General features: G+C 45.2%; 1 protein-coding gene across 3 annotated transcripts; it reads right to left on the minus strand.

The window, feature by feature from the left end:
• Positions 1-4965: 4965 nt before the first annotated feature.
• On the minus strand, positions 4966-23112 carry GTF3C6 (general transcription factor IIIC subunit 6). 3 transcript variants are annotated; one of them, XM_039529679.1, is made up of 6 exons: positions 22975-23112; positions 17429-17509; positions 11156-11219; positions 10953-10997; positions 10718-10831; positions 4966-8171 (listed from the first exon to the last, which is right to left on the minus strand). In XM_039529679.1, the coding sequence occupies exons 1-6, from the start codon at positions 23008-23010 to the stop codon at positions 7867-7869; spliced, it is 645 nt and encodes a 214-aa protein (XP_039385613.1). In that variant the 5' UTR covers positions 23011-23112; the 3' UTR covers positions 4966-7866. The 3 variants fall into 3 exon arrangements, with proteins under 3 accessions (XP_039385613.1, XP_039385614.1, XP_039385615.1); XM_039529680.1 differs by having other exon boundaries at positions 17429-17503; positions 22975-23095; XM_039529681.1 differs by having other exon boundaries at positions 22946-23006.
• Positions 23113-23525: the final 413 nt, after the last annotated feature.

Consider the following 23525-nt stretch of genomic DNA (forward strand, 5'->3'; position numbering starts at 1 on the left):
TTGTGATCCATTGTGCATCGTTAGTTGTTTTGGAATACCAAAGTGAGCAAAAGTGCATTGCAGTTTCTCGCTAACAGTGAGTCATTGTCTTTAAAATACATTATTTCTGTATACTTGGAAAAATAGTCCATGACGGCCAGGTAATGATGTCCTCTGAATTCACACAAACCTGAAGTTAGTCTCTTCCAAGGTCTGCCAAGAGGTGTTGGAGTTTAATAGTTAATTTAGCGGTTTTGACACTGTAGAAAGGTCTTGTAGCTGTCGATGAAAATAATTTATCATCCCCAGTCTGCATCTCAATTCTTGTACATTTGCTGGTGCATTCAATTCTGAAATTGCTTTTACTTTCTCAAGGCTAGGACTTATTCCATCCTTGTTTATTGTGATAGGCAGAAAAAACACTTGTCCTTGTTTAGCTTCAGTCCAAACTGAATTCTTAGGCTGAGAACTTAATTGAGGGTTGGGTTGTGTTCTTCCATCAAAGACCTATATATCACACTATCATCCATGAAAACCACAGCTCCATTAGTGTTCATTAACAGTTGTCATCTTTCTTTGGAAAAATTCAGGTGCACTGGTAATCCCAAAAGGTAATCTAAGAAAGCAAAATCTGCCAAAAGTTGTGATAAATATGTAGTCAGTTTATAACTCTCTTTGGCTAAAGGAGTTATCCAGAATCCACTCTAGACGTCCAGCTTGGTGAATACTGTAGCTCTTTTCACTTTGCTTTAGGAAGGAAGTCATCCACTTTGGGTAAATATTTTTTTTTCCTCACAACTGCTTCATTAAGTCTTTTAAGATCCACACAAATTTGTATTTTTCCACTTTTCTCTACAACCAGTACCGTTGGGACGCGCTGGCCTGTTGGCAATATCAAGAAAATCGCTGAGCCAATCTGTTCCATTCTCTCAAACTCAGTTTCCACTTTATGAAGTAAGGGGATAGGAATCCTGCAATGTGTAGGTACACTGCATGGTTCAGCATTGTCTCCGAAGGTTATTTGTACTGGATCTCAGTTGAGTTCTTCCACTTTTCTCACTAGGCCCATCATGGCTGCCATGCTGCAGCTAAGAAGTTGTTGGTCTTTGATTCTTTGATCACATGCACTCTGAATGCAAAGCTTTCATCTTTGTAAATTGTTTCTGTGGTGAACTGACCCATTCAATTCAGAATATCTCTGGGACTAGTCAGAGCTGTGGATGATTTCAGCTCTGGGAGGAGTTCAAGGTGATTGTAAGTCACTTCTGAGATGACAGTCCCCTCTGCTCCGTAGTCAATTTTAAAGTCAGTAGTCTTCCAGTGAATATTCAGTTTCACTCTCAAGGTAAGATATGCACCATCACACATGATGGATCCCAGAAACAATGCTCCTGACTGTAATTCTAGTCAGCTCCATGACTACCTTAGTATTTTGTGCATTTATTACATATTTCACCACACATGAGCTATGGAACTTTCCACATCATGTGCATTTAGTCTAAAATGTTTTGTAGTTAGCTAGGGACACCCTCAGAGCTCAGGACTATTATGGTAATGACTTTTAGCACTCATACCGTGTCTGTTTACAGTGTGTAAGCTAGTTTCAAGTTGCTCCACCTTTTGTTCTTCTGTTTGACTAGTTCAGACTGTCACACCGTCTGGAGTGGCTCACAACTGTGAATGCCTCCCTCAGGGCAGTCAAAAGCAGGGCAGACACCCCAAACTTTGGTGTGTTCCGTAATTAGATTTCACCAAGTCAATAACACAGTGGTGGGCAACCTGCGGCCTGTCAGGGTAATCTGCTGGTGGGCCACGAGACAGTTTGTTTACATTGACCACTCACAGACATGGCTACCTGCAGGTCCCAGTGGCTGCAGTTTGCCGTTCCTGACGAATGGGAGCTGTGGGAAGTGGCGGCTCAACCTGTCTCCCTGGAGCTGAGCCACCTGGGACTGATGCAGAAGCCTGGCCAGTCTTGGCCAGTTGGGTGGGCAATATGAGGGGCTTGTCTGGGCCCCTCCAGGCAAGTGGGTCCTGATGGAGCCTGGGAGGGGCAGGCCCTGGCCTGGCTGAGCACACCACTCCCGAGGGGCCAGAGTGATTCCCCACCCTGGGACCAGCCCTAACTGCACTGGCAGCTCAGCCCGGCAGACACAGTTGCCTCCCAGTAGGGCTGGAAGGCAGGCTGTGTGTGAGCGGGTCTCTGGAGGGCCTGGGGTGGGTGCTGCGCTGTGAGGGGGCGGGGAAGAGCACTGTGTGTTGAGGCACTAGAGAGTGGGTGTTCTGTGTGGGGTGCTGGAAGTTGTGGTGTTGTGCAAGGCACTGTGCATTTGTGGCAGGGTCTGCGGGGGCTTTGGCCATAGTGAATCGGGGGTATGTATGTTCTGGTATTGGGCAAGAGGCCTATGTGGCACCGCATGGGCCCACCCCTGAAGGGAAGGGGCCGGGTGGGCCATTGTGAATCTGGCAACTGCCGGTTTGTAAATAGTGCCCTGGCACTGGGCTGGGCAGAGTGGGGCTGCCCCTGCCATGCCACATGGCCCCTGGCTTGCCCCTCGCTCTGGGGACTGACTCACCCACACCATGCTCCATTGCTCCCATGGGGGGCTCACAAGTATGTTTGGTGTCAGGCCCACAAAAGGTTAATGCAGCCCTGCTGAAAGCTGCGGGCGTCCATGTCTGTGGATGGTCATGTAAACAAACTGTCTCACGGCCCGCCAGCGGATTACCCTGACAGGCCGCAGGTTGCCCACCACTTCCTTAGACTCTCCAGTCTATCTTGCCACCCAAACTGGACTTATAAAGAGATAAATGGTCACTTACACAAAAATCACAAAATATTCAGGTTGCTTCGAGTCCCACAAGACCAGTCACTTACCCTAGATCAATTGGTACTCTAGGTTTCACACCAGAGAGACTCCTGTAGCCATCTTGTAATAAACTACCTAAAGATTTATTAACATGGAAAAAGATATAAACGGAGTTATTTAAAGGTTAAAGCAAACAAACATATACACAGAGTTATCTAAATCCTAAGAGTGACAGAGTTGTACTGATCTGTCAATTCAAAATGTCTTTCAGGGCAGATCCAGGAGGCAGCCCCTGAGGCTCTCTGGCCTCTGTTTAGACTCTCTGGCCCTTCAGAGTTCAAACAATCAAAAAGATGGAAAATTTTCCTGTGGCTTTATTTTATTTCCTTCATTCAGTTTCCAAGCCCACAGGCCGAGCTTCCTTGCAGGTAACATTTTCCAGGTGCATTAGGGCCATTAATCAATCCTTAGTATTGTGATATTCCTTAATGGCCCACCTAATTTTCCTTCTGGATGGTGCATGGGGTTGTGGCAATTCCCTTGCGTGCGTTCACAAGGTCAGAGCAAATATTTCGAAAGTTATAAATTAACATATTGTCTTATAGCATGAAATTCTGGCATTACAAGTGAGATTAATGCATGCAGCAACTTACAAGCATTTCATAGAGTCTAAACACTAAATAGATTCTTATAGGACTAATACCTATTTTGAGCAAAACTAACATACAGGTGGAACTTGTCTGTTCTCCAGCTATAAGTCTGTCAGTTCTTAACTAAAGCTTGCAGCCTGGGCAAGAGCTGGCATCTAGCCTGCCAGCAGCACACAGACAACTTTGCTATCTGGATAGGTGTGAAGAGATTTTTAACTGTAGTTGCTATGAGAGGCTTTCGTCTGTTACCCAATAACAATCCTGCATCTGATATTTTCATGTTTTGCAGTCCCAAAAATCACAGTGTTAGCCAAAGGATGCAGAGCTCTTATAAAAGAGCTCATATAAAGAGCTCTTATTTTCTTCTCGTTCTTGAATTCACTGGTAAAAACATGCTTTTTCATAAATCACATTTCTTGAGGTATAAAGTGTGCATCAAACAGTCAGAGCCATTTCATAGTCCTCTTTGTGACCGTCTTCAGTAAAGGCAAAAGATTTAAAGATATGTGTTGCTTGCTTCCCCACAGCATAAAATAAAGAAGATACCTAAACATCTCCAGTTTCCTAGTGCAGTTTTGTAGCAATGCAAAATTTTGTAAAATACTGCTTCCAGTCTGTCCATTCTGAAGGTGTATCAAAGTTGAAGTTCCCTGAAGCACTGAAGGGCAGCATGTTTTAAAACTTGCAACCTTTGTTGCTTTGTTCCTTCTGTTTGCAACCTTTATTGCTGTTTTCCTTCTGTTTCTGCCTTCTCTGGCATCAGTTGGGCTACCTTGACTTCTGACACTGTATAATGTACTCCTTGTACATGTAGACTGCAGGACTGCTACTAGTAGGCTAGGCTTCTGTACCAGATATGGACTGGCTACAGAGCTTCCTTCCCAGACATACACCAGATGTGTTCACTATACGATCCTTTAATGTGCAGCCACTGCTGAGAGGTATAGCTATTGTATGCTCAGGTACGGTATGACACACATCGCCACCTAATGGCTGAACTATATGATACAGTTTAACGTTCTATTACATTTGCTTACATGGTTTGAGGGTTTTAAAGAATCCCGTCAATTTAGAGGAAACAAAAAATCAAAATCCCAAATCAATAGCCTGTCAACAGCTGAGAAGAGGACGCTGGTGGGTGCCGCATAGAGCACAGAAAAGTTCTCTTAACAACATTGTGTTTGTGTGTGTGTGTGTGAGAGAGAGAGAGAGAATGTGTGCGAGCACAAATGCCCTCCCCCTATAGAGCCCTCAAAAGTATTAGTCAATTTGCCAAGATTAACGAAAACATTTAGATCCCAGTCCTTCAAGACAAAGGTGGATCCCCTTTGGCTAGATTAGACCCTAAACATTTTGGTCCATCTAACCTAACTATTCATTTGTGATTGTTCTCACCCTATGTAGATGTGTGATCCATAAAGTTCAGATTTTTATTTAATTAGTTTTTCCTCAGGAAAAGCTTTATTATTTAAAAATAATACTATTTTTTAACAATTATACAACTTCTTAATAGCTTTCAAGGTATGTCAAATGTCACCCAAAATAATAGATTTAATAACTTAGTATTTGTGTAGACAAGCCTTAGACATTAAGGAGAGTGCACTGCTGCAATAGTGTATTTAATAATAAAAATGAACATTTAAAATGATATGTAAATAAAGTACCCAATATTGAAGTTTAATAATCGTTATGATAAGGTTAGTATTTTTAAATGTAGAAAAATAAAAATGTTTATGGTAAAGATATATTAACAAATTAATTCAAACGTATCACATTTGCCAAATTATTTCCATGTTTTAAACTGTTTGTACCCTTCTGAAATAAAGGAGGGATGAGGAAAGGTGAAAGGAAGCCAGTTCTGATAGGGTCAATATTGTACATGAGAAGAAAAGAAAGCATCTTTTGATGAGGAACTAATACATGATACATACTCAGTGTCAGATTTTGCTGCCAGTAACAAAATCTGACAAGGAGGCATTTTCTGATGCCACATATAGCACATCAACTAGGTCTCCATGGCAGGAGGTGCAGCTGTCATTTTAAATCAAGGCCCAAACCGGCTAGCTGCCCCAGTGCAAGACAGAGGCTCCCATTGCAACAGTTACAGCACATTTACCCCTGAGAACAAGTAACAATTCAGACAGAAGTTAGGCTGGCATAATGCTTTGCAGATAAACTTCTACATTTTTGGGTCTGCATCCAGAGTTAGCCCAGAACAGAGGAATAACAGCTTCCCCCTAAAGCCCTCCATGCTAGCCTTTCAACAGGAGATCTAAGTCCATAAAGTGGAAGGAATTCAGAAAGAGGAATAAAAACTACTGAGACCTAATTGTTACTTCCCCACTGAAGAACAGACAGTGGGGTTGGTGAATAAGGAAATAAGGTCCCATTTGACTGGCTATCCCAGCCTCTGGGCTGTACTCAGAAAGTTGGGGATGAATTACTCAACCTACATTTCATAATGACTAAATTATTACATAGTTGTGCTGGTGTTAGGAATAAATACCTATTTTATTGGTAAACATAATGTATTCTGACATAAATCTTTGTCCACATACAATAGGAATTGTAGCATAACATAATACTATTAAGGAAGTGATTAGAGAATACTATGGGGGAAGAGCAGAGCCTGGAAATATTTGAAAACCTTGACTCCTCTTTCTTCATCACAGACACATTTATACATAATCAAAAACATTTGCTAGTAGACCATAAAAATGTGTTTATACCAAAGCTGAGAACAAAAGAAAGTGGAGGATGCTATGCTAGGAGGCTACCAATGAAAACAGTTTATCTTAAATGTAAGCAAAAAGTTACGATATTTCTACCATGAACCATGTTACTCGGGAACAAGATGAACTGTTTTTTTTCCTTTTATGTTTTCCCTTGTAGCCAAAACTTCATTGCTAACTCTGATTTATATCTGAATTTGTCCTTGAGTACTTCACGTGTAATGATCACTAGACCAAATTATGTTTAAAAAACTATTAATCTATGCTTTCTGGTTCTCACACCAGAAGGACAGTATCATAAAGCTTGCCTAACACTAGGAAATATTGGAAGCTGTAGTGTAGAAAGGGCAAAAGTTCTCTTGCTATCACTGGTAGAGCTGCATTTTCTTGCTGTTGCCAGTGGAGATTTAGACCTGGCCTACATACAGAGGTTAACTAAAGATGTAATTTTATACTCAGTTAAACCAGTGCTATTGTGTGTTTGGATATTCATCGCCATTTAAACCTGGTTTATATCATTTACCTTGTGTTGGTAAGCGTACTGAGGTGCAAGCCAAACCAAAAACTTGTTTTAAACCTACATAAAAGAAAGAGTCTCCACATATAGAAGTTGCATTAGTTTAACCAACACAATGTAATTTAAACCAGGGCAATGTGTATATTTAAACAGTCTCTTAGACGGCCCAATTTTCCCAGTAGAAATGCTCTGGGAAGAAATACCAAGTATGTCTAGATTAGAGTTGTGATCCTGTTGTAACTTCAGCTACTTGGCAATCGATTAACACATTTCTAAATGCTAATTTAGAAACTCCACAATAAATTTATTCCAGGACACAAACATTTTTGTTAGTTACTCTAGGCAGAGATGGAAGAAGTCAATGGAGCTACTCCAATTACACCAGATGAAGAACTGGCCCTGTATCTCTAATGCTGGGCCTGCTAGCCTTACTCACTTCTCCATCCTATCCTTTGTTCACCTTCCACCAATATTTCCACTGTGCAGCAACCAAAATGACCAATGTCATATCTATGTAACATTTAGAAATGTAAAAATCTGTTTTGTGCTATTACTTTAAACACTGAAAACAACAGAAAGATGAGCACAATAGGCTAGTGGAGAACGGAGGACACCACAAATGACACATTACTTCACTCTATTCCACAACAGTTTTCCATAGAGAACACACACTAATTTAGAGAAAAAAGAGTCAGTGTGAAAGTCACATTTTTGTTTGAAAATGTTGTACTTATTATAGTTAAAAACATCTAAGATTACTATGACTGTCTGAAACAAGTTGACAAAACAATGCAATGTTTACTTTGTACATAACATGCTATGAAATGTCAGTTTCACTATTTCCCCCAAACAAACAGTATGCAAGGAAGAAACTGATTATAATGGTTAGTCAAAAAGGGGAGCAAAAAAAAAAAAAAAAACCCTGAAAGTGTTTTTAAAGGAATTATTTCAAAAATATTCACAACATGGTTTAAAGTTTTGGGTTTTTTTAATTTTCAACTTGGAGGTTTTGAAACTAACTAGTGTCCCTTTAGCAATACTGTATATAAAATCAAGTCTATTACTCACTATTAATTACTCACATAAAGTGGAGGTCAAGTTGAGGTGACTTTAAAAATTTGGTTCATAATATTAACTAACTCCATTAATCCTCACTTCTGGACGCTGCAGACTTGACATCACCTAGGAGCATTATCTAAAGTAATGTCCTGGGCACTTCCTGAAGGAGAGTTCTCTGCTTCAGAGGCAGGGCTATCAACGAGAGGGATAGACTCATCCATTTCCATGCTATTCTGCTTCTCCAGTTCGTAATTTAGGTCAGAGTTCCCTTTGTCATTGACCTCTCCCTCCAACTCATCTGCCAATTTGTCCTGGGCCTGAGCTGCCTCCTCAGAATCTTCCTTTTGGTGCAGAAAACTACAAATCATATTAGGTCTGCTGTATGAGAAATCATTGTCTTTAATCTGTAACCACTCCACACCACCTGGTCAGAAAAAAAAAAAGAGAGGAGAGATTTTAACAGCAAGATGATATATTTTCTTAGTTTCACGAGTTTATTGTTTTAGCCTAAAAAATAACTAGAAATATGAAACAAAAGGTAATGTTATGTTTGAGGAAAACCATCATTACGTACGAGGTGGTGTGTGCCATAAGCTTCTGCTACAAAAAGACTTGAGGGAAGGAAAGGAAACTGCCTGTGACACGTTTTCCCAGCTGGAGACTGTAAAATCCCTCCCAAACGTCCTTACTTCCTTCTGCTGCATAAGAAAGACCTGTTTTCACTATGATCCTCATATGTTGAAGTGAGGAGAAAAATCCATAGTTAAGACAAATAGCTACACACAGCATAAAACTCTGAGGGGTAGAAGGTTTGTTTGCTTGCTTATACTGGTTTATTTCTCCAGTATAACATTTTTTCTAAGAACTGAGGGAGGGTCTTCAGAATCCCCATCATATAGATGATTTCTAATCAGGCATTTTTATTTGTTTTGCCTTTGAGAGCTACATATCAGAACTATTGTTCTTCTAGCTGAGCAGTGCCCCCAACAAGTCCTTGGCTCCACTGCTTCTTCACATCAGCCAGCGTTTCCTATTAGATGACTCAACACCTGTCCACCTCCAACACACCAGCTACTACTGCTGACTCCTGAGTATTTTCAACTTACAAAGGTACCAAGAATCGAGATATGGTCTCCCAGGCGCTGTGTAAAACATAACTATCACTCCACCAGCTAAGCCCATTACATTTTTTAAATTTGGTAATACATGAATTTTTATGGTACCTATTGCTGTCACAAATGGGGCCACTCAATTACAGTACACTCCAAGAGATTAAAACCAATAATACAACAAAGCAATGAGGGCTACTTAATGGGGATGGTATTTCCCCCTTAATGGGGATGCCTTCTGTTGATTTACTGGCATTTGAGTTGTGTGTGTCTCTCTCATTCTGGTTCTGTTTGTTCATCTAACAGCTTTCCATTCTTCCACAGCAGTGATACATAAAAATAAATGGTATGAAGTTGTAAAGGTCAACATTTCCTTGCCTAATCCAAAAGAATGACTGGGATGGGAATAACATATTTCAAGAATATAGATCTTTATCTTTGGGCTGAGTCCCACCATACATTCAGGAGTTGAGGCCACTAGTTTTTGCGGTTGTCGAAGGTTCCCTGAAAGTTAGGGCTGTGTCTTGGTTAACTATGTCTAAGTGTGTCTGGGATAACTAAAAACTATTATTTAACAGGATAATCCTTTTCCAATTCCTATTTATCTTAGAATTAGTGCATTTATGATGACAGAAAATCCCACTTGTATTATAAATACCAGGAGGGGGAAATCCTTTTCATTCAAAGGTTGGTTTTCCAATTATTTATAATACCAGCAAAATAGTGGATCACACAGACATTAGTTTACCATTCTTCGGTATTTATTTTGTACTGTGCCAACACTGTTGTATCTAGGTGCCAAACAGCACCTATGCAAGTTCCAAAACTGTTTCCATATGATTCAAGATGCTGAGAATATATTTTACTGATGCAGAATGAAGACTTGTTTATTTAAGTTTAGAATATCAAATAACTTGATGGAACATGGCACCTGAGAATATCTAAGAATGACTACTAATGAAAAGTGGTACAGCAGGTCTGTAGACCAGTTTATTAAAAACCAAGTACTGCAAATACAGATTACTAATGGAACTGGTATTTTTTCCCTCATGTACGTATGATCTTCAGAAGTCACACATTCTCGATGTACAATAATCAAAATGTGTCAAGTGGCGAATGTATGAGTATTGAGTGTTTGTCATGTGCAAGCACTGAATTACTTGTGAGGAAGCTTGAGAGTTCAATTAGAACATTTCCTACAGTGACGTTGTTTTAATTAAGCAGCTATATTACACTAACTTTTAAAATGAATGATTTCTTAATAAATCAATAGGTTGTATTAGGTGGGGAGAGGAAATGTTACATCTTATGGGTAAAAGTCATCCCATCTGTGATCAGATCTTCACATCTAGATCGCTCACAAGATGACTTTTTAATACCCTAAAATGTAATCTTCCAGCTGAATATGTATAAATTTAGCATAAAATGGCTCTTTATTCCTAACCCTGTGTATGAGCAAAATAGCAGGAACAATTGGGAATAAGACATTGCTAGGAGCAGTATTGCTGTAAATATCTAAATATAGAAACAGCATTGACTTCCGGCCTAGAGATAAAAGGCAAAATTTAATCCTGTTGTGAAATGGTACACCACCATTGAAACAAGTGCACCAGAACTTAATTTGCCTACATAATGCATATCAAATGGAAAGTAGTTTGGCCAAAATCACAGGAAGCTTTACAAATAGCTATAATTAATTTTTAGTTCAGTTAATTTCTTTATATATCATTTGTTGTTTAAGAATGGAAAGCTTGTATCCTTTAATTCCCTGGATGCTTACTGGCACTAAATGGTATCAAAGATAAGATTTAGTCCTAGTATGATCTCACATCTTCCCACGTATAAGACCAGGTGCACTAACCTATGTTCTCTTCTCCTTCCTTCTTTTCAGTCAGAAGAGTACGTGTCATGTTCAGCTTCTTCACCGTGTGGCACTTGTATTTCAGCTGTAGTTTTTGGTTTCCTTCTGCGTCCACTAAAAATAAATTAATTGATTCATTTTAGTGAACATCCACATCATCTGAAACATGAAAATTATCTGAACCTTACAGCTTCAGCTCAGTTACAAGCCAGAACATACAAGATGTATCACTTACCATGCTCTGCATTTTCTTCAAACACCACACAGGTTCCAAGGGTATCTATGGAGAACAAAGAACATTTAGCTGAGAAATAACAGAGGTTATTTGCTCAGGGCCCAGTACTTCAAAAAGCTGAGCGCTGGATCAGTATCTCTCATGATTGGGTCCTGCATGTCACACTGAAAATGAGAGGTTTCATCCATATAATCTTCTCCTACCTTCATATTCCCCAGCAAAGACATATTTGTCCACTTGCAAAATGGGCCTCTCTGTGTCTATTCCCTATGAACAAGGATAGACAGAAATTACATTGAAGTCATGCTTCAGCTAGTCAAGGCAAGGCACCAAGACTAGAGAAAACAACTGGTAAACTGGTATGCCAAGTACAGTAAAGCCAACATTATATACAGATTCCCTGAAATGGTATGTGCAGTACAAGACAAAAAAGCAACATGGAATGCAAACTAGTGATAGTAAATCAAGTCTATTCTATCCAACTGTTTATTTTTCTGACCATACTAATCTCATACGCAAAGGAAACTTTATTTTCAGTTTATAGACTCAAAAGCTTCCTAAACTGTGAGATTTAGATGAAACAGATATACAGTATATCGCGGACAATTAGGTAAGCAAATGAGAAAGGTGTGCAGGAGAAAAAAAGGTTGCATAGTACACAAACACCTAAACAGCACGCAGACACATCACCAGTCCAATAGCAGCGATAGGAAGCTATTATTTATATGCAACCAGCAGATCTCTGAAAATAAAGGGACACCGTCAACTTAACATCAGGTAAATTTCTAAAAGTGAGTTAAAAGTGGTTTCCAGCACTAGTCCTGCTTCTGTTTCCTTCTACAAGTTTCTGTGGTTTTACAATCACTTTCCCCTATTTTTAAAGTGTTTTTCTCCTCTCATTTCTGTGAGTGTGTCTCACAATCAACAGGTAAGTGACTATACAAACAAAACAGTGAACCTGACTAAACACAAAATGCTGTGAAACAAAGTAAACAAACAAATATTTTGGGCTTGGCTACACTTACAAGTTGCAGCGCTGGTGGAGGCTTTCCAGCGCTGCAATTAACACCCCGTCCACACTTGCAGGGCACAACCAGCGCTGCAACTCCCTGGTTGCAGCGCTGGCTGAAAACCCATCCCGGCAGGGGTATAAGGAGTGCAGCGCTGGTGACACCAGCGCTGCTCAGCAGGTGTGGACACTCACCAGCGCTTTACCTGTCCTCCAGGGAATAAGGAGCTATCCCAGAATTCCTGTTCAGCCACTCTGCACATCAGTTTGCACTCTACTGCTCTTGCCTCAGGTGACCCGCCCTTTAAATGCCCCGGGAAATTTAAAAATCTCCTTCCTGTTTGCTGCAGCCAGGTGTGGAGTGCAATCAGTTAATCAGTTACAGGTTACAGGTAACCATGCCTCCACGCGGCAAACGAGCCCCAGCATGGAGCACAGGTGAATTGCAGGACCTCATCAGTGTTTGGGGTGAGGCATCTGTTCAGGCACAGCTGCGCTCCGGCCGTAGGAATTACGATATCTTTGAGCAGATAGCAAAGGCCATGCTGGATAGGGGCCATGAACGGGACGCACTACAATGCAGGGTGAAAGTTAAAGAGCTGCGGAGTGCCTATTACAAAGCCCGCGAGGGTAATCGCCGATCCGGAGCTGCTCCCACGACCTGCCGTTTTTACAGGGAGATGGACAAGATACTTGGGGGTGACCCCACTGCCAATCCCAGGGTAACGATGGACACTTCTGAGCAGGCTGGGGGACAGGAGGAGGAGGAGGCTGCGGGGGGGGGAGAGGAAACCGCGAGTGAAGCTCCTGGGATGGGGGAAGAAACCGCAGATTCCCTGGAGGCATGCAGCCAGGAGCTCTTCTCAAGCCAGGAGGAAAGTACCCAATCGCAGCAGCCAGCAGTTGCAGAAGGACAAGCAGAGGAGCGGGTACCGTAAGCGGCTTTTATTTTCTGGGTGGAAATGTTTCTGGAGAGGAAGGGGGTTATGGATGCATGCATGGCAGCGTCTAGATGTGGAATAGCCCGTTGATGTGGTCTATCACGTCGCGTAATCTGCTTCAGTTATCTCAGCAAAAGCTTCATCCAGAGCGTGGGCAATATGCCTGCAGGTTTATAGGCAGAGCCACTGTGTCCCTTGTCCCAGTGACGGTGACGCGTCCGCGCCACTCTTCGGCCAGTGGGGACCATTTCTGAACACAGGCACGCCGCATAGGGTCCCGGCGGAATCCACATTGCTCTAAAAGAGCCCCCGCTGTTCCCTAGTGACTGCAGTAGGGAAACATCTTCCAGGATTAAGTCCTGGGAAAACTGTTGGGAGACTCTTTAGTGAAGAGATAGGGAGATAAGATCACCCCTGCATCTGCATCTTCACTCAACCCCTCTAGCACTCCAGATTACCCGAAGCAACCAGCTCCTCTCACTCAAGCCCCTCTTCTCCCTATATAAGTAAACACTCCTCACTCACCATTTCGTGGCTTCTGTTGTGTTTTCCTTTTGGGATAAAGAATGCAAGTGAGAACTTGCAAGTGAGAACTCCTCAGTGTAACAATTCATGTCTGGAGATAGTGGATACAATGCTGCCCGTGTTAAATGTTGTCATTTCTGTGTCTACAGTGACCTTGACTGGACTGCCCAGATGTTCAACATCACAGAGGCTTCAAAATTTGAGAAAAATCCTAAAGAGCAAAGAGGACATGCTGAAAACTGTTCTTCAGCACTCTGCTACAGAGAGAAAAGAATTGAAGGAGTGGCGAGAGAAAGAAAGCAGGACCTAAGAGAAATGCAGTGGCCAAGAGGAAAGCACGGAGCGGCTGCTAAGCATCCTGGAGCGCCAAGCGAGTCTATAGAGTCACTCGTTGCCATGCAAGCAGAGCACTACCGTGCTACTCCCCACCCGCCCGTCCTTTGTGCCTTGTGCCCCAATGTCAGCTCAAACCACCTTTCCCCAGCATCCAGGCTCTTACCACCACCAGCTGCCTCCAACACCTGTAATGCTCCCAACCAGCCCTGATACCTACCACCACCCTTACCCTCTGCATTCAACCCCATCACCATGCAGTATATGAACCCTGAAGTGCAGGATTCATTAAACAGCAATCCAGACATGGCATATGCAAACTTGTGACTGTACAGTTCACCAACCCACACCATTGCCCTCTTGTGTTAATGAAATGTTGTGTGTCTGTCTGTCTGTCAAGGAAGTTTTTTTCTTTTCAATAAAACAATTCTTGGCTTTGAAAACAGTCTTTATTATAGCAGATAGTGAAAAATACCTTAGCCCAGTAAAGAAAGAGGCACTGCAAATCATATTATTATTATGGATAATAGAATAACAGTGTAAGCAGTGCAATTCACTCCCATGCAAGGCAGCAAACATTACTGTTGGCTTTCAGCCTCAAATTCTTCCCTCAAGGCATCCCTAATCCTTGAAGCCCTGTGCTGGGCCTCTCTATTAGCCCTGCTCTCTGGCTGTGCATATTCAGCCTCCAGGACTTGAACCTCGGTAGTCCATGCCTCACTGAATGTTTCACCCTTCCCTTCACAAATATTATGGAAGGTACAGCAAGCACTTATAACCGCGGGGATGCTGCTTTCCCCCAAGTCTAGCTTCCCATACAAACATCTCCAGCGAGCCTTTAAACGCCCAAAAGCACACTCCACAGTCATTCTGCACCGGCTCAGCCTGTAGTTGAACCGGTCCTTGCTCCTGTCAAGCTTCCCTGTATAGGGTTTCATGAGCCAAGGCAGTAACGGGTATGCGGGGTCTCCAAGGATCACAGTGGGCATTTCGACATCCCCTACTGTGATCTTCCTGTCTGGGAAAAAAGTCCCTGCCTGCATCTTCCTGAACAGGCCACTGTTCCGAAAGATGCGTGCATCATGCACCTTTCCAGGCCAGCCTGTGTAAATGTCAATGAAACGCCCGCGGTGATCCACAAGCGCCTGGAGAACCATAGAGAAATACCCCTTACGATTAACGTACTCTGATGCCAGGTGGGGGGGGGCCAGAATAGGAATATGCGTCCCATCTATCGCCCCTCCACAGTTAGGGAAACCCATTTGTGCAAAGCCATCCACAATGTCCTGCACGCCCCGAGTCACGGTCTTTCTTAGCAGGATGCGATTAATTGCCTTGCAAACTTGCATCAAAACGATTCCCACGGTCGACTTTCCCACACCAAACTGGTTCCCGACCGACCGGTAGCTGTCTGGATTTGCCATCTTCCAGATTGCAATAGCCACCCGCTTTTCCACCATCAGGGCAGCTCTCAATCTTGTGTCCTTGCGCCGCAGAGTGGGGGCGAGCTCAGCACACAGTCCCATGAAAGTGGCTTTTCTCATACGAAAGTTCTGCAGCCACTGCTCATCATCCCAGACTTCCATGACGATGTGATCCCACCACTCAGTGCTTGTTTCCCGAGCCCAAAAGCGGCGTTCAACGGTGCTGAGCATTTCCGTGAATGCCGCAAGCACTGTAGTGTCACACGCGGCAGACACATCCATAGTGATATCATCGTCGGACTCCTCACTGTCACTTTGGAGCTGAAGGAATAGCTCGACTGCCAAACGTGTTGTGCTGGTGACACTCATCAGCAGAGTCCTCAGCAGATCGGGCTCCATTTGCCACAGAAATCGCGATTCACAGAGAGTAACAGAAAGACACTCACAATGGCGCCAAACGCTGCCGGAAAGAGTGAATGCTGGGATGTGAAGCGATGCACCACGGGGCGCTGGCAAACAGGAAGCGGAATGACCCGCACACTTCCTTCCCCTTCCCACAATACTCAGCGCCAAAATGGGACGAGGTGCTCTGTGGGATAGCTGCCCACAATGCACCTCTCAATACAGCGCTGGAAAGTGCTGCAAGTGTGGCCACACTGCAGCGCTGGTAGCTGTCAGTGTGGCCACACTCCAGCGCTGGCCCTTACACAGCTGCATGAGCAGCGCTGTAACTCCCAGCGCTGCAACTTGTAAGTGTAGCCAAGCCCTTTGGGAAGTATCAGAGGGGTAGCCGTGTTAGTCTGGTTCTGTAGAAGCAGCAAAGAATCCTGTGGCACCTTATAGACTAACAGACGTTTTGCAGCATGAGCTTTCGTGGGTGAATACCCACTTCTTCGGATGCGGTGACAACTTCTTTCAATCATAGTAACTTTAGATGTTATATTAATTATACTCAGTACATGATTGTGAGACAAACACTATTTTTCAGTTGATGGTGTCCCACTGACTGAATCCTTTAAAAAAGTCTTTGACCTGGAAAAGGCTATAGCATGTAGAGGGAAGAGGCAGTTGCCAGAAGTCCAAAGGAGCATAAACTAACCTGTATTCAATCTCCTATTTATTAACAGCTTTTTAAAAGTACTTTATGTAATTGCCTCAGGGAAAACAGTATTTTAACTCAGTTTACTTGCATGGAAAATAAATTATTCTCTAAGGGACAAAACCTTTATCTAGTTTCCGGGCTGCATGCTGGGGGATTTGTGTGTGGACAAGAGGGAGGAAGAAATCCTTATTCTGGCTGCAGTTCAGTACAAAATCTGTTTCATTGACATTAATGCAACTTCAGGTTTACAATAGCTTCTGTGGCTCCTGTGCATTCATTTTGGGAGTGTGTTTTTTTTGGGTTGGGGCCTGGGGAGGGTTTGAAAGGGGAGGGCAGAGACGGCCAGAGGATCTACTGAGTATATGTCTTCCCAAAGCCCAGTTGCATGCAGGGATGCTGGAAGTCCCCACTGAACACAGCCTTGCAGCATAGAGGTTGGGACCCTTGCACGAGGTCCCAAAATCCTGCCCTCCCTTCTGCAACAGAACTTCATAAGTTGTGCTGGCTCTGAGCACTTCCAACTATACAGGGCATAGGGACAAGATTTATAATCTAACAGGTTACTGGCTCTTCCTGCTCATTCTTCAGACAGAATCACAATCCTCAGTTTGTAGGAAACACCCCTTTCCTGAGCATCTCACACTAGCTAGTTTAGGCAACTCCCACCAAGTGTGCTGGTTTTTATGGATCCCATTCTTAGGCATCTCTCCCTCCATGCATTTTATAGGGAACCTAAGTACCTAACCTGTACTTTGTGGATTCCACTGGGTGGCTACGCATGCAAAGGTTAGGAGTTCAACCTCTAAATCCTTTTATGGGTCTGGGCATAAGTGACTCACAAGCCTTAGCCACCTTTGATTTAGGCTCTTAAGTCACTTGGGTGTTTTTGGAAGTTTTACCCTAAATTTTGCATAAGAGGATATTCACAGGCCAAAGGAAACTTTTGATATGCATTCACATTGTCCACTGATGTTAATTGCTCTGTGCACAGACTGCGGGCAGCTTATCGCCCATATAGTCTGCATATTTCTGCACTAAGGGTTTCATCCAAAGCCCACTGAGTTCAATGAGGCCCTAAAATTTCTTCTAGTTCACGAAAATAAAAACTTGCCTCTTTGCTAATATGTTGTAGTCAAACTCACCAAAATCTTGCATTTGTTTTCACATTTTTCTAGGAAGTCTGAATTAATAATTCCAGATAATTCCACCATGACCAGCTGCTCCTGCAAAATAAACGTATAAAGCTCATGCACCATATATTTAGAACACTAAATAAATGAACTTTAACATGAACACAAATATGTCTATTACTTTGCTACTAAAACGGACCACCCTCAAAACTAGAACTGTAGAACCAAAATTTGACCTATATTCTTTGTTTGCAAAATACCACAAAGACATTGCTATACCAGAGCAAAATAATATCCAACTAGTATACATTCTGACCATGTCACCAAAACTACAACTGAATTTGAAGGTTGTTTGTATTCAACCTCAGATAGTGTTCAGTTTATACCTGGAAGAATAAGGATTGACAGCCCTTATAATTTTATGCTAGCTAGCATAACAGCACATATTATACTTATTAATATTTTTAATTAAATCTTACAATGCTTCAACATTTATCAATTATATACTATAGCAGTGAATTTTATAGGTTAATTATAAAGTTTAATTTGTTTCCCTTCTATCCGTTTACAGTGTGTTGCCTTTTCATTTAATTTGTTCTTGTAATTCCTTACTTTGAGGGGACGGGGAGTATAGGAGGAGAAAATGGTGTTGACAGATCCTTGCCGGTCTTTTTCTGAAGACAACAGATGCCCAATTTTCATGACCAATCTTATAATAATGATCAGTGAACACACAATTTAATTGTAAAAGTGTGGCAAAGGAAATATTGCAAGTTTGATTTTACAGCTTATGAGTAGCTATTACACTTTTTTTAAAGGTTATGGTAAAATAATGTGACAGTATCAGTATTATTTTCAAAGTTCTTCCTCCTATATAATTAAGTATTTTTTCCAGTTTCAGTTGTCTACATGTAACAATCTGGCTTTGCCATCACAGTCCTCTACTATCACAAAAATAAACATCTCAAATAAAAACCAACTTTGTTATAAAGAAGATTTTAAAAACATGACTCCATTGGAGAGGCAATGCAGTGCAATGGATGAAGTACCAAATGGACTTGGGAGACTTGAGTTCTACTTTGCTCTCCATCACTAACTTTCTGTGACCTTGGGCAGTCATTTCTCCTCTCTGTACCTCGGTTTCCCCCTTCCACTCTTGGAGTATCTTATGTAAGCTTTTTGGGGGAGGGACCATTTCATATGTTTGTACAGTGCCTACCACAATTGGGACCTGATCTCAGTTGTGCACTCTAGGTATCATCGTAATACAAATAACACCAGTTCCAGTATCCTGTGTGAAATGAACTGGTGTCAGTCCACTTCCTAGCTGACTCATGTCCACATTACAAAAGCCACTATCATAACCTGCATTCTTCTAGGGCCTCAAAGGCTTGCTGCTCTACCCTATAAAATGTTACCATTTGTAAACCGTCAAAAGTATGCGTATAAAATTTACAGATGACACCAAGCTGGGAGGGCTTGCAATCACTTTGGAGAATAGGCTAGGCTAGGATGAGAATTCAAAATTACCTTGACAAATTACAGACTTAGTCTGAAATCAGTAAGATGAAATTAAATAAAGACAAGTGAAAAGTATTGCACTTAGGAAGGAAAAATCAAATGCACAACTACAAAATGGGAAATAGTAGTAGTACTGCTGAAAACGGTTTCAGGGTTACAATGGATCACAAACTGAATGAGAGCCAACTATGTGTTGCAGTTGCAAAAAAGGCTAATATTCTGAGGTGTATTAACAGGAGTTTCACATGAGAGGGACAGGAGATAACTGTCCCGTTCTACTTGGCACTAGTGACCTGGCCTCAGCTGGAGTATTGTATCCAGTTCTGGGCACCATACTTCAAGAAAGATGTGGATAAACTGGAGAGAGTCAAGGTGAAAGCAACAATAATGTAAAAGGTTTAGAAAACTTGACCTATGAGGAAAGGTTAAAAAAACCTGAGCATGTTTACTCTAGAAAAAAGAAGGGTGGGGAATCCTGATAACAGTCTTCTAATATGCAAAGGGCGGTTACAAGAGGACAGTGATGGATTGTTCTCCATGTCCACTTAAGGTAAGGTAAGAAATAATGGGCTTAATCGGCAGCAAATGAAATGTAGGTTAGCTAGTAGGAAAAACTTTCTAATGACAAGACTAGTTAACTTCTAGAATAGGCTTCCAAAGGAGGCTGTGAAATCCCCATCAGCAGAGGCTTTTAAGAAAAGGTTGGACAAACATCTGTGAGGGAAGGTCTAGGTTTACTTGATCCTATCTCAGCACAGGGGGCTGGAATATATCAAGGGTTCTCAACATTTTTCTTTCTGAGGCCCCCCTCAACATGCTATAAAACTCCAGGGCCCAACAATGGCAGGGGCCTTGGGCATACCTGTAGTTTGACTTCTATTGGGGAATAGGGAGGGAGTGCCACCTCCACCCCTTGACTCATCTCAGCAGGCCACCCAGCCTGTCTGGGTTGGGGGGAGGGGAACAGACAACCAAAAAACTATAATTCAGAGGTGGAGGGCTTAGCTCAAAAAGTTTGAAAACAGCTTAGGGTGCAGGGAGGGAGTAGCTAGGGGCTGTGTGCAGACAGTGTAGCTCAAGATGCAGGGGCTGGAGCACCCACGGAGAAAAATTACTGGGTACTCTGCACCCACTGGCAGCCAAGCTCCCCCCTCCAAGCCCCCTTCTCCACCCCTCACATGTAACGCGTCCCCGATCTTCTCCCTCCCTCCCAGCGCTTCCCGCCGCCCTGCTGCCTAACAACTGCTTGACGGTGTTTAGGACTTTCCAGGAGGGGGGAGGAGTGGGGACGCAGCGTGCTCAGGGAGGAGGAGGAGGAGAAGAGGCGGTGCAGGGGTGGGAACTTGGGGGAAGAGGGTGAAATGGGGGGGGGCAGGGGGGGGGTCAAGCACCCACCGGGAAGAGGGGAAGTCAATGCCTATGCACGCAGGGGGTGGCTAGGGGCTGGGTGCAGGGAGGGGATAGCTTAGGGTACAGGGAGAGGGGTGGCTGGAACTGTGTGTAGGCAGGGGGATAGCTCCGTGCAGGGAGAGGGGTGCTAGGGGCTGTGTGCAGGCAGGGGGTAGCTCAGGGTGTAGTGAGAGGAGTATTAGGGGCTGTGTGCTGTGAGGACTCCCCTACGATCCCTGTTCCCAGAGGGGTCTGCCAGCCATGTATCTGGGTCTCCCCACCTTGGTAGGCTCTTACCGGCTGCCTCTGCAGGAGCAAAAGGGGCTGGGAGCTGAGGAGCAGCTTCAACCTATGGAACCAGAAGGAGAGGAGGGAACGCTGCCCCATGGCACCAGCGAGAGCAGCAGCTGCCCCACACTGCCTGGCTCTAGCTTCCAACCTCCGACCTGGCCAGGGGGCAGGGAGAGGAGATGGGAGGGCGGGGGAAGGGGAGCTGCCCCCAGGGCTGCTGTGCTCTTGTGCTGCAGGTTTTTTTGGGGGGGGGAGGGGAACAATGCCCTCCATGTCCCCAACTCTGCCCATGGGCTCAGGGCTTCTGCTGCACCAGGAGTACCAGGGCTCTGGGATTCAGCCCCATGCCTCCCAGCTTCAGCCCTGTGGGGGAAACCGGTGGGGCACCGGGGATCGAGGCTTCAGCTGCAGGGCTCCACGGCTTCCTTAAAAGGGCTCACAGACCCCCGGTTGACAACCGCTGGACTAGATGACCTCTCGAGGTCCCTTCCAGCCCAACATTTATATGAGTCTGTGCTAACTGATAAGGTAGCAGATACATAGGTTATTCCTGAGGGCATTCTGCAACAAAAAAATAAAAATTCGGTGCATAATATTTTAAAATTCTTTAAGTTTTATTTGTTAATAAATAAATGCAGAGGCTCTAGCGTGGCAGTGGTGAGCACAGGCCATTGGCTGCACGAAGCTGGGAGATCACCTGCAGCCTCCCCACTCCCAGGACGTGGACTCAGCGGTGAGGCTACACCTGACCCTGACACAGCACAGAAACACCCTAGGGCCCTGCTCTTCTGTGCCAGGTGCACCAGTTGTGGGGCAGGCAGGATCCAAGAGTGGAGGGGCTCAGTGTGAGGGGATCCAGTTGTGGGGTGAGAGGATTGTGTGTGGGACAATCTGGGTGCAGGCAGCTCAGTGCGGGGTCTAGGTGTGGGGGGATCTGGATGCACAGGGGCTCGTTTGGGGGGGGGGTGTTTCCAGGTGTAGGGGCAACAGGACTCCACAGGGGCTTTGAGGTGAAGGTGGCTGGGGCTCAGCGGAGGGGTCTCAGCGGGGGAGTCTGGATGCTGGGGGTGTGGGGGTCTGGGTGCAGCTAGCTGGGGGTCAGTGGTGTGGGGGTCTGAATGTGGGGGTTCAGGGTGATGCTGGGCATCAGGGTGGGAGGTTGAGTGCAGGCAGCTCAGTGGGCAGTGGTCTAGGAGCAGGTGTCCGGAGGCAAAGGGTCTGGGTCCCGGTGGACTCCAGATGTAGGGGTTGAGGTTCGGTGGGGTGGGGTTCGGGTACGGAGGGCTAGGGGAGTTCTGGATGTACTGCATGTGTCTGGATATGGAAGGTCTGGATGCACGGGGGCTGAATGGATGGGTGAACAGCTCCGCATATAGTGGCCCTTCCCCCCACAGCTGAGGAGTGATGGGGGCAGGAAGCAGGGGAGGATGCTGAACTTCTTACAGCTGGGGGAGGTTTCTGGGGGTGGATCTGACACAACCTCAGCCATTCCTTGCAGGAGAAGAGGAATTCCCATCCTCTCCTGCTTCCAGCCCAGACAGGACTAACAGCTGATCCTGGCTCAGGGTAGGAGCCACTGGCTGGGGTGTTCGCAGGCCTGCAGTGCTTTACCTCTCTGCCAGCTGCTCCAGGTGCCTGAAACAATGTCCCTGTGCTACTAGGGAGTGGCCTGACTGCTCTTGCAGATTCCCTTTCCCTGAAAGAAATCTGTGGGGGAAATTAATTCTGCACACATGCAATGGCATAGAATTCCCCCAAGAGTAACAGGTAGTAGCAGTGAGTTTGCAGCAGGCTCAACCATGCCCAGCTTTGTACCAGCTAACTCAAGAGGGGACAGGCCGTATGACATCAAAGCAATGTACTATCTCGCTATTCATTTCCACACAGCAGCAGCATGTCTGCGATCACCATACCTGCTCCCAGCAGCGTTCAGTCTCGATTCCAATACGCTCTGCAGGCCAGGCCAGAGAGAGCAATGACTGAAGCGCGGGGAGCATGACTGCCGCCTTGCCCTAGGGTGGGGGCACAGCCGCAGGGCTGTGCGGGGAACGAGGCAGCGCTGATGCCCAATTTGGTGTAAATATTGCGGGAAAATAGGAGTGAGGGCTCCCGCCCACCCTGTCATTGGCACCTCACTGTTCTGCCGTGCCCAGTCCCGCTTCCCGCCTGCCCAGCCCCGCTCGGGGCTCTGGTGCTATACAGCGTGCAGCAAGGGGGGGACTGCAGCCTCCGGCTGTCCGACGCGAGCCCCCGGCAGCCAAACGCCGCCGCCACTCATCAGGCCGGGCAGCAGCGAGGAGCCTGGGCACAGACGCAGACACCTGACACCTGCGCCGCTGTTGGGGACTCCTACCCACCTCCTCCTCCTCAGCTGCCGCCGCCGAGGCCGCCATGTCCCGGACCCCGCCGCGAGCCGGCGCCTCAGCGCGCACCACGTGACTCTGGCGCCGCCATCTTAGATGCGGGAAGGTCCCGCCCCCTAAGGCTCAGGTCCGATCCTCCCCGGCGGGAGGCGCTGAGGGAGGGGGGCCCGGAACAGCGAAGTCCTGCGGCAGCCGCTTGCTAGGACGGGGAACGGGCTGGGGGAGGCGGTTTGCTGGAGGTTTCCTCCGGCTCCAGAGTCGCCCGCGGGGAGACTCCAGGCGTCTCCTAGCTCTCACCAGGCCGAACTGGCCCCGGGTAGCGCTTGGCAGTCCCGGCCCGGGCGGCCCTGTGGGCGGAGGGGCTGGGCCAGGCCGGCAGGAGAGGGGAGTTCTTGGCTGCCAGGCGAGCGGTGGTTGGAGGGGGAGGGAGGAAGAGCGGGATCGCGGAGTGTGGGTGAGAGCCGGCATGCGGAGGCGAGAGGGCGGGGCAGTCAGCCTGGCATCAGGGCGATGTGGCCCCGGGACTTTGTCTGCAGCAGGGGTAC

This window comes from Mauremys reevesii, linkage group 3 (genome assembly GCF_016161935.1).
Source record: "Mauremys reevesii isolate NIE-2019 linkage group 3, ASM1616193v1, whole genome shotgun sequence".
In the NCBI taxonomy this organism is placed as follows: domain Eukaryota; kingdom Metazoa; phylum Chordata; order Testudines; family Geoemydidae; genus Mauremys; species Mauremys reevesii.

Excerpts from the sequence above, each read along its gene's own strand:
- GTF3C6 (XM_039529679.1), bottom strand. The coding sequence starts at position 23,010 with ATGGCGGCCTCGGCGGCGGCAGCTGAGGAGGAGGAG. Across the intron at positions 17,510-22,974 it reads CGGCAGCTGAGGAGGAGGAG|GAGCAGCTGGTCATGGTGGA; the intron begins GTGGGTAGGAGT and ends TTTATTTTGCAG. Across the intron at positions 10,832-10,952 it reads TGAAGAAAATGCAGAGCATG|TGGACGCAGAAGGAAACCAA; the intron begins GTAAGTGATACA and ends ATTTATTTTTAG.